Below are 12724 nucleotides of genomic sequence, written 5' to 3'. Positions count from 1 at the left end.
TTTTGTTTCTTCAAAATGCAAAAAAAGTATGCAACTTGAATGTATGCTATACAAAGTTACAACTCACTTATCTTTATCTTCAGGCAGCATAGGAGGAAGGGGCAGAGGTGGCAGTGTGGAAGTCACTAAAGTAATATGTCGTTCCTTTTCCTTGGGTGTTGTACTTGGAGGGTGGGGCTTGTTCTTCTCTTTTACAGCCACAGGCTGTGGTGGTGGCGGCGGCAGAGGCGCAGGCTGCTTCACTGGGGTTGGCGGCAGAGGCGCAGGCTGCTTTACTACTGCAGTTTTTTGTTTCACAGTTTTCTCTACAATCAAACTGTTCTCTCCCTTTGCCTCCGGAACTGGGACTTTTGTCTTCGTCCTATCATTTTTCAAGGCCGGACCTCTTGAAGGGGAAGGTGTATGTTCCGTTTTTAACTTCTTCGGTTCCTTCAGATTGTTTGCTTGTGGCAGGGTCACCAAAGTATCAGCATTTCCCTTAGTAGGTGTAGAGGTGTTTGAAGCTTTTGCATTGGCCTTGGCTGCCTCCGCAGCCCTTGCCTTTTTGTTCTTGTTCAACTCTGCAGCCAGGCTACTTTTGAAAGTCAGAGTGCTAGGAGAAATACTCGATTGCCGGCTCCTTGATCTTGATAATCTGTGCCTGCTGCGAGATCTTGAGTGCCTTGATGAGTAAGGGCTTCTGCTTCGGGATTTTGCCGATCTTCTGCTTAAAAGAGTAAAAATGTAGTTACAGTCCATTTGATACTCAGCTGTCTTATTCTTTATTGAACAGCTTTTAAACAATGCTGCAGGAAAAATTAATTATTTGCCAGAGTCATTTAGCAAGTAGGAATTTATCTACTACCTGATCTACCCAGCAGGTGGGGATATTAAAAAGTTCTGAATTATTTTAAACTGTAGTTCACTATTGGAAAAGTATCTTAGATTTTATAAACTAGAGGGGAAATCTCTTAAGGACAGAAATTCACTTGAAAAACTGAAAATTGCTTCAAAGATTTTTAAAACTAAGAGTTTTGATTTTTTTCATAGATCGCTATGTCAAAGTATTATAAAACACAATCATTTAGCTCAGAAGATAAATGCTTTTAGAATAATCACTGTAATGTGCAAACACCTTTACATAACAGTAACAAAAAATAATTTACTAAAAAGAGAGAAAGAACAACAAAACGTGGAGGGAGGGAGGAGGGAGAGAAACAAATCCTTGTAGACACACGGAAGCTTTATTTACATCTAATTTTAAATTATTTTCTGTTATAAACCTTTTAAAGTAGTCTAGATTTAATTTAATTAAAATCTGCAACAAATAAAAATAAAATTAAAACAATCACTGATCCCAACTTGATTCAGAATTACAAAAGCCATTTTTCAGCATCAAAGCAAAAAAACATTCAAGAAATCCATTGCATTTTGGAAGTGTAACAACAAAAGTATGAGATATGGGATTTTGTACACATGCAAGGAGTTCCTACGAATCTCTCTCAACCATCTGCCAGGGACATTGTGTATGTTATGAACACAAACCAAAACAGAAAAGAGGCAAAACCAACCCAAGAAAACAACAAAATTGGCTCCTGGACAGTTGGGTGAGAGAACATTATGAGAAATAAATTAAACGAAATATAGGTATTTATTGCACTGTATTATAGACTTTGCTGAATGCCAAAGTTTTACATTAACTAAAAGGATTCAAATCACAGATTCCACCATATTACATACACTTATCTTAGACAATGTATGTATAGAAAACACATCCTCATGGTTCACATAATATATATATATATCACTATAAATCATCATTGTAATGTGGCCAGTCAAGTAATTAGTATGTAGTTTTGTTGAAGAAATAAGGTTGGCAGGCTGATCAACTACCTCCTTATTATGTGAAATGGAACCAAATATACAGTGTCCTCATCTGGATGGCCCAGGCTAGCCCAATCTCATCAGATCTTGGAAGCTAACTAGGGACAGCCATGGGGAATGCCTGGATGGAAGACCCACTCCTCCAAGGAAGCTCAGGATCACTGTGCAGAGGCAGGCAACCGCAAACCACCTCAGTTCATCCCCTGCCTTGAAAACTCTACAGGTCAGCATAAGTTGACTATGACCTGTCTGCACTTTCTACCACCAAATATACAATGATGTCAACAGTGCCACTATATAGATAACTGTTTATCTTTTTAATAGTGTTACTTGTTAATGGGGGATACTGCAGCCACTGAGGTCAGGGGGCAACCTAGCAGTAATTTCTCTACTGGCTGCCTGCTATCTCTGCAGACATCTCCAAAGAGAGACAACATTGGTGGTAAAACTTAGTTACAATTCCATTTCTTAAAGTTAATTTCATTGTTTCACAATAGTGATAACTAGCTACAAACACAAACTGATCAAATACACAGGCTGCCAATATTTGAAAGATTTTTTTCTAAGCTATAAAATACCAGCCTGTTCCCAGTCCATTTTGGCTAGTGAAACACCCTAACCCTTAATAGGAAGCCTGGTTTAAACCAATATCTATTAAAATCCTTGTTATAAAGCAATCAACAATGATTTAAGCACTGTTTTTCCTGATCACACTTATTCTCTTCCTAATCATAACCTTCTGCAACAACTTGAGTCTACATTAACTAACAGTAAATCAGTCAGTCAGTCAGTAACCTTTTATTGGCATAAAATATGTCTTAAGACATATAAAAATAGGGTTTAAAATTTCAACAAAATAATAAAATAGGCCATGGGGTTACATAACCAAACAGATCTTAAAATGATTAAATAAACTATAAAAGATAAAATACAAAGTAGGCAGCATATTATAAATCTACAATTGTAACAAGAACTATAGATGTTTCAGGTTGATGCTAACAAGAATTTGATACAAATCAATTAACAGAACCACTGAGCTATAAAAGACGTAAAATAAATTTTATGAATCTAAATCCAGTTTAAGAAACGATACCTACACAATGCAAGCCCACCTAAGATGTACTTCTCAGTCTAATATGTCAAAAGCACAGAGCAAAATCTAGCTGATTTAAGAATTCAGCAGAATTATCTGCACTGCAGGTGTTAAAAGGGTCCCACATTATGTCAGCAATTTCAGTTCTTCAACTTATCCAGTGGTTCCCAACCTTTAATACAGTTCCTCATGTTGTGGTGACCCCCAACCATAAAATTATGCAAGGGTTCTTTCACAGAAATTAAACCAAAACTGACCAATGGCATGAAGATCCATTGTTCATGATTGTATATAAATTGGTTATAAATTGGTGGGTGCCTTCAGGAAGAGCAGCAACAGTGGCAGCGACCCCCATTGCCCAAGAAGCTTGCCTTGCCACGACCCCTGTGAAAGGGTCATTACTGCACTGTCAATTCCGATAGGCAGCTTTCCCAGACCTCAAACAAAACAGAACTTTCTCCAGCATTTGTTACAAGAGGTCCTTTAACTAGTGAGTGGAGCCTACAATGTACTTTTCCACTAAGCTGTGGATTTGAGTCCTAGGAGGAAGGTGGGATATAAATTTAATAATAAAAACAAAATTTTAATCTGCAGCACTAGTATAATACCTTTTATTTAGCCCAATATCACAAAGTAGCAAGCAAGCTTTCAAGTTCTCCATAATTCTTTAGTAGGCACAATGTTAGGAGGGGGACATGCCCTTTTCCACTTCTCATTCCCCCTTTTCTTTGTACTAAACAACCTGATGAGAAAACAAGTGAGTCAAGGCATGTTCCCCTTCTCACACATTTACTATACGGAACATATAAGCTGACAAAGATTTCTGGAGTACTTGATAGCTTGCATACTAATTTGCTGAAGTACTAATTAATCTTAATAAAAGAATTTAAATTATTGCACAATTTGGATTAGTTCATCCACAGCAGGTTACACAACACGTCTGTTGCAACACATTTGTCGCATTTCAGTTGGTTCACCTGATGCAGCCCTCCCTTCAGATTTATGAGTCCTCAATCATCCAGTCATACCCATGCTTTTGGTGGCTAAGGCTGTCCTTAAAGGCAGTCTGGAAACTTCAATTCGTTCAAAGTGCAGCAGCAAAAATTACTATCTGGTAGAAGAACAAATTCAGAGTCCAGTGGCACCTTTAAGACCAACTCTGTTTTGTTCAATAAAACAACTGAATAAAACTTTGTTGGTCTTAAAGGTGCTGCTGGACTCTAAATTTGTTCTGCTGTTTCAGACCAACATGGCTACCCACTTGAAATCTATCTAGCAGAAGTTACAGAACGCATATTTTGACTGGATATGGATGACCACTTAAGTGTTCTAATTTAAAGTACTGGTTATACTTCATATCACGGGTCCCCGACTTCATTGTGCCTGTGGGCACGCCTGAAATTCCAATACACTATTGGTGGTTGCAGCAGGTGCAGCCAACCATGCAATGGCAGCCACAGCTTACCTTCCATTACATAGTGAACATCTTAGTGCAATGCATAAATGTATTTGCACAGAATAATCACATTTCCAATGACCAATTAGAAACCTTGCTAGGCAGAAGCCCCACTTGCTCTCAAAAAACAGTTGGCAGACACCAGGAAAGGTTTTGGCAAGCACCCTGATATCCACAGGTAAAACTGGGGCTCCTGTTCTACACAGCATGGGATTAGAGCATTTTAAGGACCATGTCCTCACGCATGGACATGCCTGATTACTGCAGTTGCTTCATAAGAAGTCTACTGGCAGCTATCATTCCCCATACTGGAGAATCACCATCATTCCCCAATCTGGAGTTCTATTATCTTCCCTCCCAGTCAGCATGCTAGGCTGTTACGGGAATTTTCAGGACATGTGCATACTTCCCCTTCAGAATGGTTAGGGAGAAAACTTTGTCACAGTTACATAAGGATGCACACAGGTCTCCAATTCCATGTAATGAGCTGGAACATGCACCAATGGGAGTGAAGGTGAACCATCTTTATGGTGGTCTTTTACGTACAAAATAGCATGCACATGCAATAGTTTTAACCCTTCTATAAGTAACAGAATTCTCAAGGAGGCTATTCTTTATGAGGTGGAATATAAACATTTTAAAATAAAACACGCCACTAATAACTAGATTACAAAAACGAACATCACTGGAAAATCAGAACTATACTTATAACTATACTTATTTGGCCAAGAGCGTTTCTCCCAAATCTCATCTCATCTCTATAAGTATAGCTGCACTTTTAAGCAACAATAAAAGCAAAAGCTAAGTACAATTTGTAAACCTATTTCTTTTAAAAGAACTATTAATGGGGGCTTGTTAGCCGTCTGAGTTAAGGGGACCAGATGGTCCCACTTCTGGCAAATTGTGCTTATGTTGGAATTAATATATATATATATATATATATATGTGTGTGTGTGTGTGTGTGTGTGTGTGTGTATATATATATATATATATATATATATATATATATATATATGTATGTATGTATGTATGTATGTATGTATGTATGTATGTATGTATATATATATATATATATATATGTAGATATATATAGATATAGATATTACAATACTATTTTTGCATTCTGTGCGTTCTATGAAAATTTTTGTTGCTCCATATAGACCAAATTTTTAATCAAGATGGTGTCCCACTTTACCAATGTTAAAATCTGGTCACCTTAGTTGTATTTGTTATTAGTATACGGGAGCAACCTCTCAGATGGATCAAATTTAGTAAAACTTCCATCATAACTTCCACTACAGTGAAAGAAATGAAAGTATATTTTACAAAATATCATCAGAATTACTCTGACATTTTAATACTGTGAGTGGTTAGGATGTGACTGAGATACTTGCATGGACTAAAGCCACACAAAATGACTACAGTTTCTTACATCAGACCCACCCTTGCTGTCAACAGAATGCTTCTTGCCCAGACAGAAAGGAGGTAAATGAAGTGAAATGTTTTGCTTTGACAGTGGTGACTTGAATTAAACTACAGGTACAAAAAGGCTTTTCTGTTGCACCTCGTTGTTCAGCACTTCACACCTCCCTGAGCAGTTTCTTCTGAATATCAGGGCAAGGGACTCAAAGGAAAGGACTGCCAGAGGCAAAAAGACCTCAGCCAACCACTCTGCTGCTTCTCTCCACTCATCCCACCCCACCCCATATGGTAGGCTTGTGGAGCTCATTCATAAACAGCAAGCCATTTTAAGATTCAGTTTGTCTTTTAATAAGCATGCTCCAGATCAGCGACGTTCTGTTTTGTAAAGCAAACCTACTACGCAAATGAGCTGCAAAAATCAAGAGCACAAATGGGATCAAAACAATTAGATATCACAATGGTAAGTCAACATTAGTCAAGCAATTTAATGCTACAGTATCGTGTAACTACACTAAAATATTTTTACCTACTTAAAGAATGAAGCAGTCAAGATATAGCCTAGTTCAATGATAAGGTAAAGGATACAGATTTTTAAATAGCTGAACACGTTTTTTAAAAATATATCCCAGAGCATTCCTGGGTGGGTCGTCTGACCAGAAACTCAATTGCTTTATGAATGGAATATGGTTAGCTTAAATTTTACAGAACTCTATATACACTTATTATTCTAGTTCAGACACGACTTTGCAACTAACAACAACAATTATTCTAGTAGTGCTGTTTCAAGAAGTATCTTGTCAAACAATGATGGATTTGTCTATTAAACGAAAGCACTGATTTAGTCCATGACCGACTAAACTTTTTAAAAACCCGGAAATGCTGTGTAAACAGATCAAGGACTTCACGGAGCCATATAGCCTTGAGTGGCAGGCTGTTCCAAGAGATCTGAATGGTTAGCACCAGATGAGCAGAGAAAGTTTTGAGAGAGCTGCATGTCCAAGAGAGATTCAATCAGATTTCTGCCTTGGCTGAGTTGTGTACTGATAGTCTGATTTCAACTCCTAACAGAGAAGAGTCATGTAGTTTCAGAATTCAGAAGAACTGGGGAAAGTTGTCAAAGCAGTTTGGAAAGTAGACAAAGACTCCCATTTGGCCCAAGGAAAGGGGATAGATCTTCCTTAGTGAGAGGAGAATTTCTCTACCCAGTCAAACACAGAGTGAGCGCTAAAGAGAACAGAGATGCCTGGCCTGCTGTAGTTAGAAACTGCCTGTAGAGACCTTAAGAGTTTGTTAAAAACTTAAGATGAGTACTGGTGTTTCAAAAGAAGGGTTTTGGGTACTAGAAAGAGTATACCAGCTTTCTGAAAACAACAATTCAAAGAAAGTTTGCTGGAGTATTTCGGGAAATAGTGTGAACCACCCTGAGCCACAAGGGAAGGCAGTATAAAAATGTAATAAATAAAAACACTGCAACAAAAGCCTGTCAACATAAAGATTCGAATAACTGTGAAAAGCTTAAGAAACTTTTTTTAGCCTGAAATACAAGAACTAAAATCTCCACATGTACTGGTTTCCCTCAGAAATTTCATCTCCTGATTTCACCTGACTTTTCCCTTCTACACTAAATAAAATATTTTGTTTGTTTTGAATTTCAAAACATCTTATGTGCCATTTAAGTTGTTCAAGTTAAAGCAGGTTTCTAATCCTTCCTTCAGGTGCCTGGGCTGAGCCTGCAGCCAAAATATTGTACAGCCAGTGTTCTTCAGCAAAGAAGAAAACACATTACTAGGGCAAACTGGTAAGTAATGGGAAAGAAAAACTTCCTTCAGAGGGAGGTAAGTGGATGGAGCCGTTGTACAGCCATTTATATGAGAATTCAGAGTTGTTTCCATTTCCCTCCAACAATTCATTTTAGATTATATACTCAAAGAAGAGGTGATCTGGCACATCAGGAAGAAGGCAGGCTTTCAGTAGTGCAGCATTCATTGCCACAAACTTCTACACTCAAGTCCAGGAATGAGGGGGTTCAAGATGAAAAGATAGTTCCTGCTATCTTTTTACAGCATAAAGCAGGAGTGAACCTACTGTGTCTCTCCAGATGTCCATGGACTACAATTCATTGTAGCCCATGAGTACTTAGAGAAACATAGTTTGTCCACCCCTGACCTCAAGTCTTTCAAACACTGTGGATAACACAAAAAAGCTGTTTTCATTACTTCAGGATATATTATTGTTAAATTGACTGGACCTTCCCCACTAGCAGGTTCAGGGCAGTTCACAATATTTAAAACCAGAATTTGGTAAAATACAAAGTACAATTAAAGTTATTAAGAATGTATCATTACATAGAGCAGTGGCACTTCATGTTTAAACCATTACCCAATGCCCAAATATCAGACAGTATCATCATGAACTCCCCATGTTCCAAGTAAAAATCCCCCCTTCCATAAGTGCTGAATGCCACTCCAGATGTATATGTTATTGCTGAGTGCTGTATGACCCCTGTTGAGCATCACCTTAGAACAAGAGGTTGTGAAGCATACAGCAGAACTAGAGTTAGAAATACAAGACCACCAACTGGAAGAAATTAAAAGCAGGAATAAGAAAGCCCTGTCTAAATACCCAGGGCTATGACAACCATGCCAAACAGTCACTTAAGCACAAGTAGCCACCTTAAACTGAACCAGACCACTGTTTCCTCAAGATCAGCACAATTTACTCAGACTGGCAACAGCTCTCCAGGGTCGCAAGTAAACGTCTTTCACATCACCTACTACCAGACCCTTTTAGCTGAAGGGAACTGGACCTTCTGTATGCAAAGCAGATGTTCTATCACAGCCCCTCCCTCCTTATCCTGACGACTGCTGTACTTACAGAAAAGCTTCTCAACAATAAACCTTTTTCAAGAGGGGAGACTTCTAGACTAAGGGTAGAATGTTCTATTCCTCCAGAAAACAATGACATCTGACCAAAGGGAAATTAAATGTAATGTCGCTGGAGAGCTAGTTTGTGGTATTAACTTAAGAGTTAGACTAACTTAAGAGTTAGACTACGGACCAATTTCTGGTGTACAACTAGTATCTGCTGGCACTATAAATAAACTTTTCTTTCTCTCCAACCCCACTAGAAAAGTGGAAGGAGGAAGGAGAGTTACAGCAGAAATGTGAAAGTTGCCTCTACTCTGCTGCAGGTGCCTACCTTCAAACCCTACCTAGTTGTGGCATGAATCACACCGATTAAACAGCGTATTTGAGACTATAACATCATGTTCCTGACAGTAAATCTTGTTGCATTCCTCCCACACAAACAGGGGTAAACAGGAGCAATCCTCATTTCCACTTAATAGATCAGTAAAGTTATATTTATAATGTATTTAACTTAGATAAAACAATGCATCATACTCTCTAAACTGATTCATCCTTGCTATACAACTACTATCTTTTCCTAAAGAATCAGAAGAATTCAATCAATCACAAGCTGGGGTTTAAAACTAGCTATAAAATATACTCAACCATTAAAATTCTGATGAAGCACAAATCAATTTTGATGTATTAACTGTTTTTGAGTAATACAGAAGAGTTTTGAAGATCATCACCTAATTCTCAGGACGTCTGATCATTAACGTGAACTGTCCGGAGAAAAATTTAATTACCTGTACAGGTTCAAATAGCCAAACACAGAGATTCCACAATGTTCACCTCTATGGCAGTTTCATTAATAAAACCTGTATTTCGTAACACAATAACAATGTTTTACTAAAATCTGGAAAAATTAAAAAAAGAAAACAGACCTCGCTAAACAACAGTGGCATCCACAACAAAATCCTATCCAGGCATTTCAGTGAACAGGAGAAAGAGTAAGAAAGACTCTTCATGAAGGAAAAAAGCAACATCAATCAGCAGATGAAGCACCTACTAATACACAATGTCAATTTACTGATTTATGGGTGTGGCTACTTTTAAGTCTGTTCGGACAAGGTTTACAGTCATTTGCATATTTACTAGAGAATAGACCTATTCAACTCACTGGTACTTTCTTCCAAGTAAGTATGCACAAGATCACACGATGCATTTTTAGAAAATGGTTTTGCCTTGTTATTGTGACCTTCTTATGAAGAGAGGAAGATTTTTGCTACATAACCTATCTAGCATAGCTTGGTCCAAACAACCCAGCAATCACTGTCAATTAACCCAACATTCCTCAAATTAGGAAATTTTCCAACCCCCGCATTTCTCTGAAGATATAACCAAACATTCTTTTTTAATATTCCTGGGTGAATTGTGGCAAAAATGTATGTTTTAAAACTGTGATATCAGTAAGATAAAATATAGATTGTTAAGACCTGATTGAAAAAGAAGTGCAATCTGAACTCCAGATGCAAAATTGAACTAGGCTCTCTGTGACAGTCCAACAATATCGGTAATTTCTTTGCCTTTTAGAAAAGCAGTACTTCAAATTTTAGGATTTATCAACCTAAACATTTCTCCGTTAACAAAAGGACTAAACATACTTTCAGTGACACTGCTCCTATCTTTATTTTGCTGTGCATCTTTGGGAAATACCTTGTGTATATTTGCACCTCCACTGAACCTCAAGTGAGATCTGAGTTACCAAGACCCTTGCACTAACTGTGGCAGTTTGGGGGATGACAGATCTTCTGTCAGAATAACAAAGCAAATCAGCACCAACTATATGCCCACCCACCCCCCGAGTAGGACAGAGAATCTATAAGGCTCATACTGGAATCCCACACCCAGACAAGTGAGACCGGCTCCAGGGATAGTGAGCACTTCGTCGGCCAATATAGGGGCGGGGGACACGACCCAGCCCCCAGGCTTGAGCAGCCCTCTCCCCCTCGGGCTCACCTGACGGCTGGGCTGTAGGGGCTGCGAGAGCGGCGCCAGCTGCTGTAGGGACTGGGCGACACGTCCCCGCCGCGCTCGTAGGAGCTATGACGGCTGTAGCTGGGCGACCGGCGGCGGTAGGGGCTGAGAGAGGAGCGGGGACTGGGCGACTTGCGGCTCCGCTGGCTCGGCGCGGCCCGGTGGGCGGACGGGCTGTCCTCGCGGCTGGGGCTCGGGGACGAGCGCTGGCGCCGGTAGGCCCGTGGCTCGGCCTTGTCCTCGCGGTAGGCCTTGGGCGGGTCCTTGTAGGCCGAGGGGGGCTCTTTGGCCGCTTTCGTCCGGCTCCGGCGGGCCTTGCTCTCGCGGTCCTTCCTTCCGCTGCTGGGCGAGGCAGCTGCGCCCTTCCTGCGGCCGTCGCTGCCGCCGCCGCCGCTGCTCCGGGGGCCCTCACGGTCCTGGCCGCCGCTGTGGTTGTGGCGGCTGCGGGACTTGGAGGAGGAAGAGGAAGCCTCGGCTCCCCCCCTGGCGGCCGCGGCCGCCCCCTCCTGCTGCGCCGCCGCCTTGTCCTTGTCCTCCCCCCGCCGGCGGTGCTCGCGGGGCCGCTCCCGGGAGCGCCGGCCGCTGCTGCTGCGGCGCTCCCGGCGCGCCCGCCGGCTGCCCCGCTCGGCCTCGGAGCGGCCCGGGCGCGCCTGGCTCCCCCCACCCGCCCCGCCGGGGGAGGAGGCCGGGCTCCCCCCGCCGCTCCCCGCCCCGGCCGTCCCGCCGCCCAGCGGGCCCTCCGACTGCGAGCTCACGTCGTCGTACTCCTCCGCCGCCGCCTCCAGGAGCGGCCCCAGGCCCGCCCCGCTCCCGCGCCGCTCGCAGGCCGCGAGGCCGGAGCCGCCCGCGCCGCCCCCCACCCGGCCGCGCCGTCGCTTGTGCCGCGGGCCCGAGCGCCGCTTGTTGCGCCGCTTGCGCTCCCCCCCTTCCCCGCAGCAGGAGGAGGCGGCGCCGCCGGTGGCCGCCAGGAACAGCAGGGACTGCGGCGGCAGCGGCGGCTGCAGGAGCGAGGGCTGCAGCAGCGGGAACAGCAGCGAAGGGGCCACGGGCGGGCCCGCCGCGGGAGAAGGAGGCAGCGGCGGCGGCGGCGGCAGCGGCGAGGCGTAGCGCTTCCGCCGGCGGTGCTGCAGGCGCTTCTTCTCCGCCACCGGCGACTCCGAGCCGCCCCAGCCCCGCACGCCGCCGGACGCCTCCGAAGTGCTCGGCATCGGGAACGCAGGATCCGTCACGGCGCCCGCCACGAACACGACCCGGCCCGGGAAGCTGGAGCAGGCAGAAGACGAGCCAGGTGCGGCGCCATTCGCCGGGGGTCCTCCGCCGCCGCCGCCGCCGCCGCGCCCCGAAAGAGTCGCCGAGGACGGGACACTCTCCGCACAGAGCGGCCCAGGCGCCGCTTGCCGCCGCTCCGCTCGCCCGCAGGCGCCTACCACCAGCGCCGGACGTCGCCGCGGCGCCTGACACGAACGCGCCCCATGGCCGGCCGGTCGGGCCCCGGCTGCGGCCTGCGCCTCCCCTCACGGAGCTTCCGCCGCCAACGTCGCCTCCGCTCGTCCCTCGGCACGGCCGCCTCCGCCTCGCGACCCGAAGGCGAGCGGGAAGAAAAGAGCGCCCGTCGAACCGCCTCGTTGCCCGCGCTTCCCTCTGCCTCTCGCACACAGAGATCGAGCGAAGGGAGACGGCCGGCGCGGCTGGCACGACTGCGCGTGCGCGGACGCTCTGAGGTAAGCGGACAGAACCCTATCTGCGAGCTGGAGGCTGCGCGGCGCCCCGGCCCCGAGCGGAGGCCGCCGCATCTCGCGAGGCTCCCGAATTCTCGTGCTGGGGCCCCCGCCCACTCGATACCGGAAGTCTGAGGGTAACTTCCGTCCCGGCCCTACTGTTTGAGGTCACTGCTGTGCGTTTGACGAGCGTCGCGCGGCGATTCCGGTTCCGAGTGAGTGGAGTCCTTCAGGGGCGTGGACGGAGCTGTGCAAACATAGAAATGGATTAGACGCTAATTCCTTTATT

At 44.2% G+C, this 12724-nt stretch overlaps 1 protein-coding gene across 1 annotated transcript in view; it reads right to left on the bottom strand.

The window, feature by feature from the left end:
• Nucleotides 1-12438, bottom strand: part of CDK13 (cyclin dependent kinase 13) — a 33998-nt gene extending 21560 nt beyond the window's left edge. Inside the window, exons 1-2 of the mRNA XM_077302687.1 lie at nt 10700-12438; nt 68-703 (exon numbers count right to left, since the gene is read on the bottom strand). Of these exons, the coding sequence (XP_077158802.1) occupies nt 68-703; nt 10700-11925 (1862 nt within the window). The 5' untranslated portion in view covers nt 11926-12438. The remainder of the gene's footprint in view (nt 1-67; nt 704-10699) is intronic.
• Between the last annotated feature and the right edge of the window lie 286 nt (nt 12439-12724).

The sequence above is a fragment of the Paroedura picta genome, chromosome 11 (assembly GCF_049243985.1).
Source record: "Paroedura picta isolate Pp20150507F chromosome 11, Ppicta_v3.0, whole genome shotgun sequence".
NCBI lineage: Eukaryota > Metazoa > Chordata > Lepidosauria > Squamata > Gekkonidae > Paroedura > Paroedura picta.
This window is presented reverse-complemented; position numbering and strand designations above follow the sequence as displayed.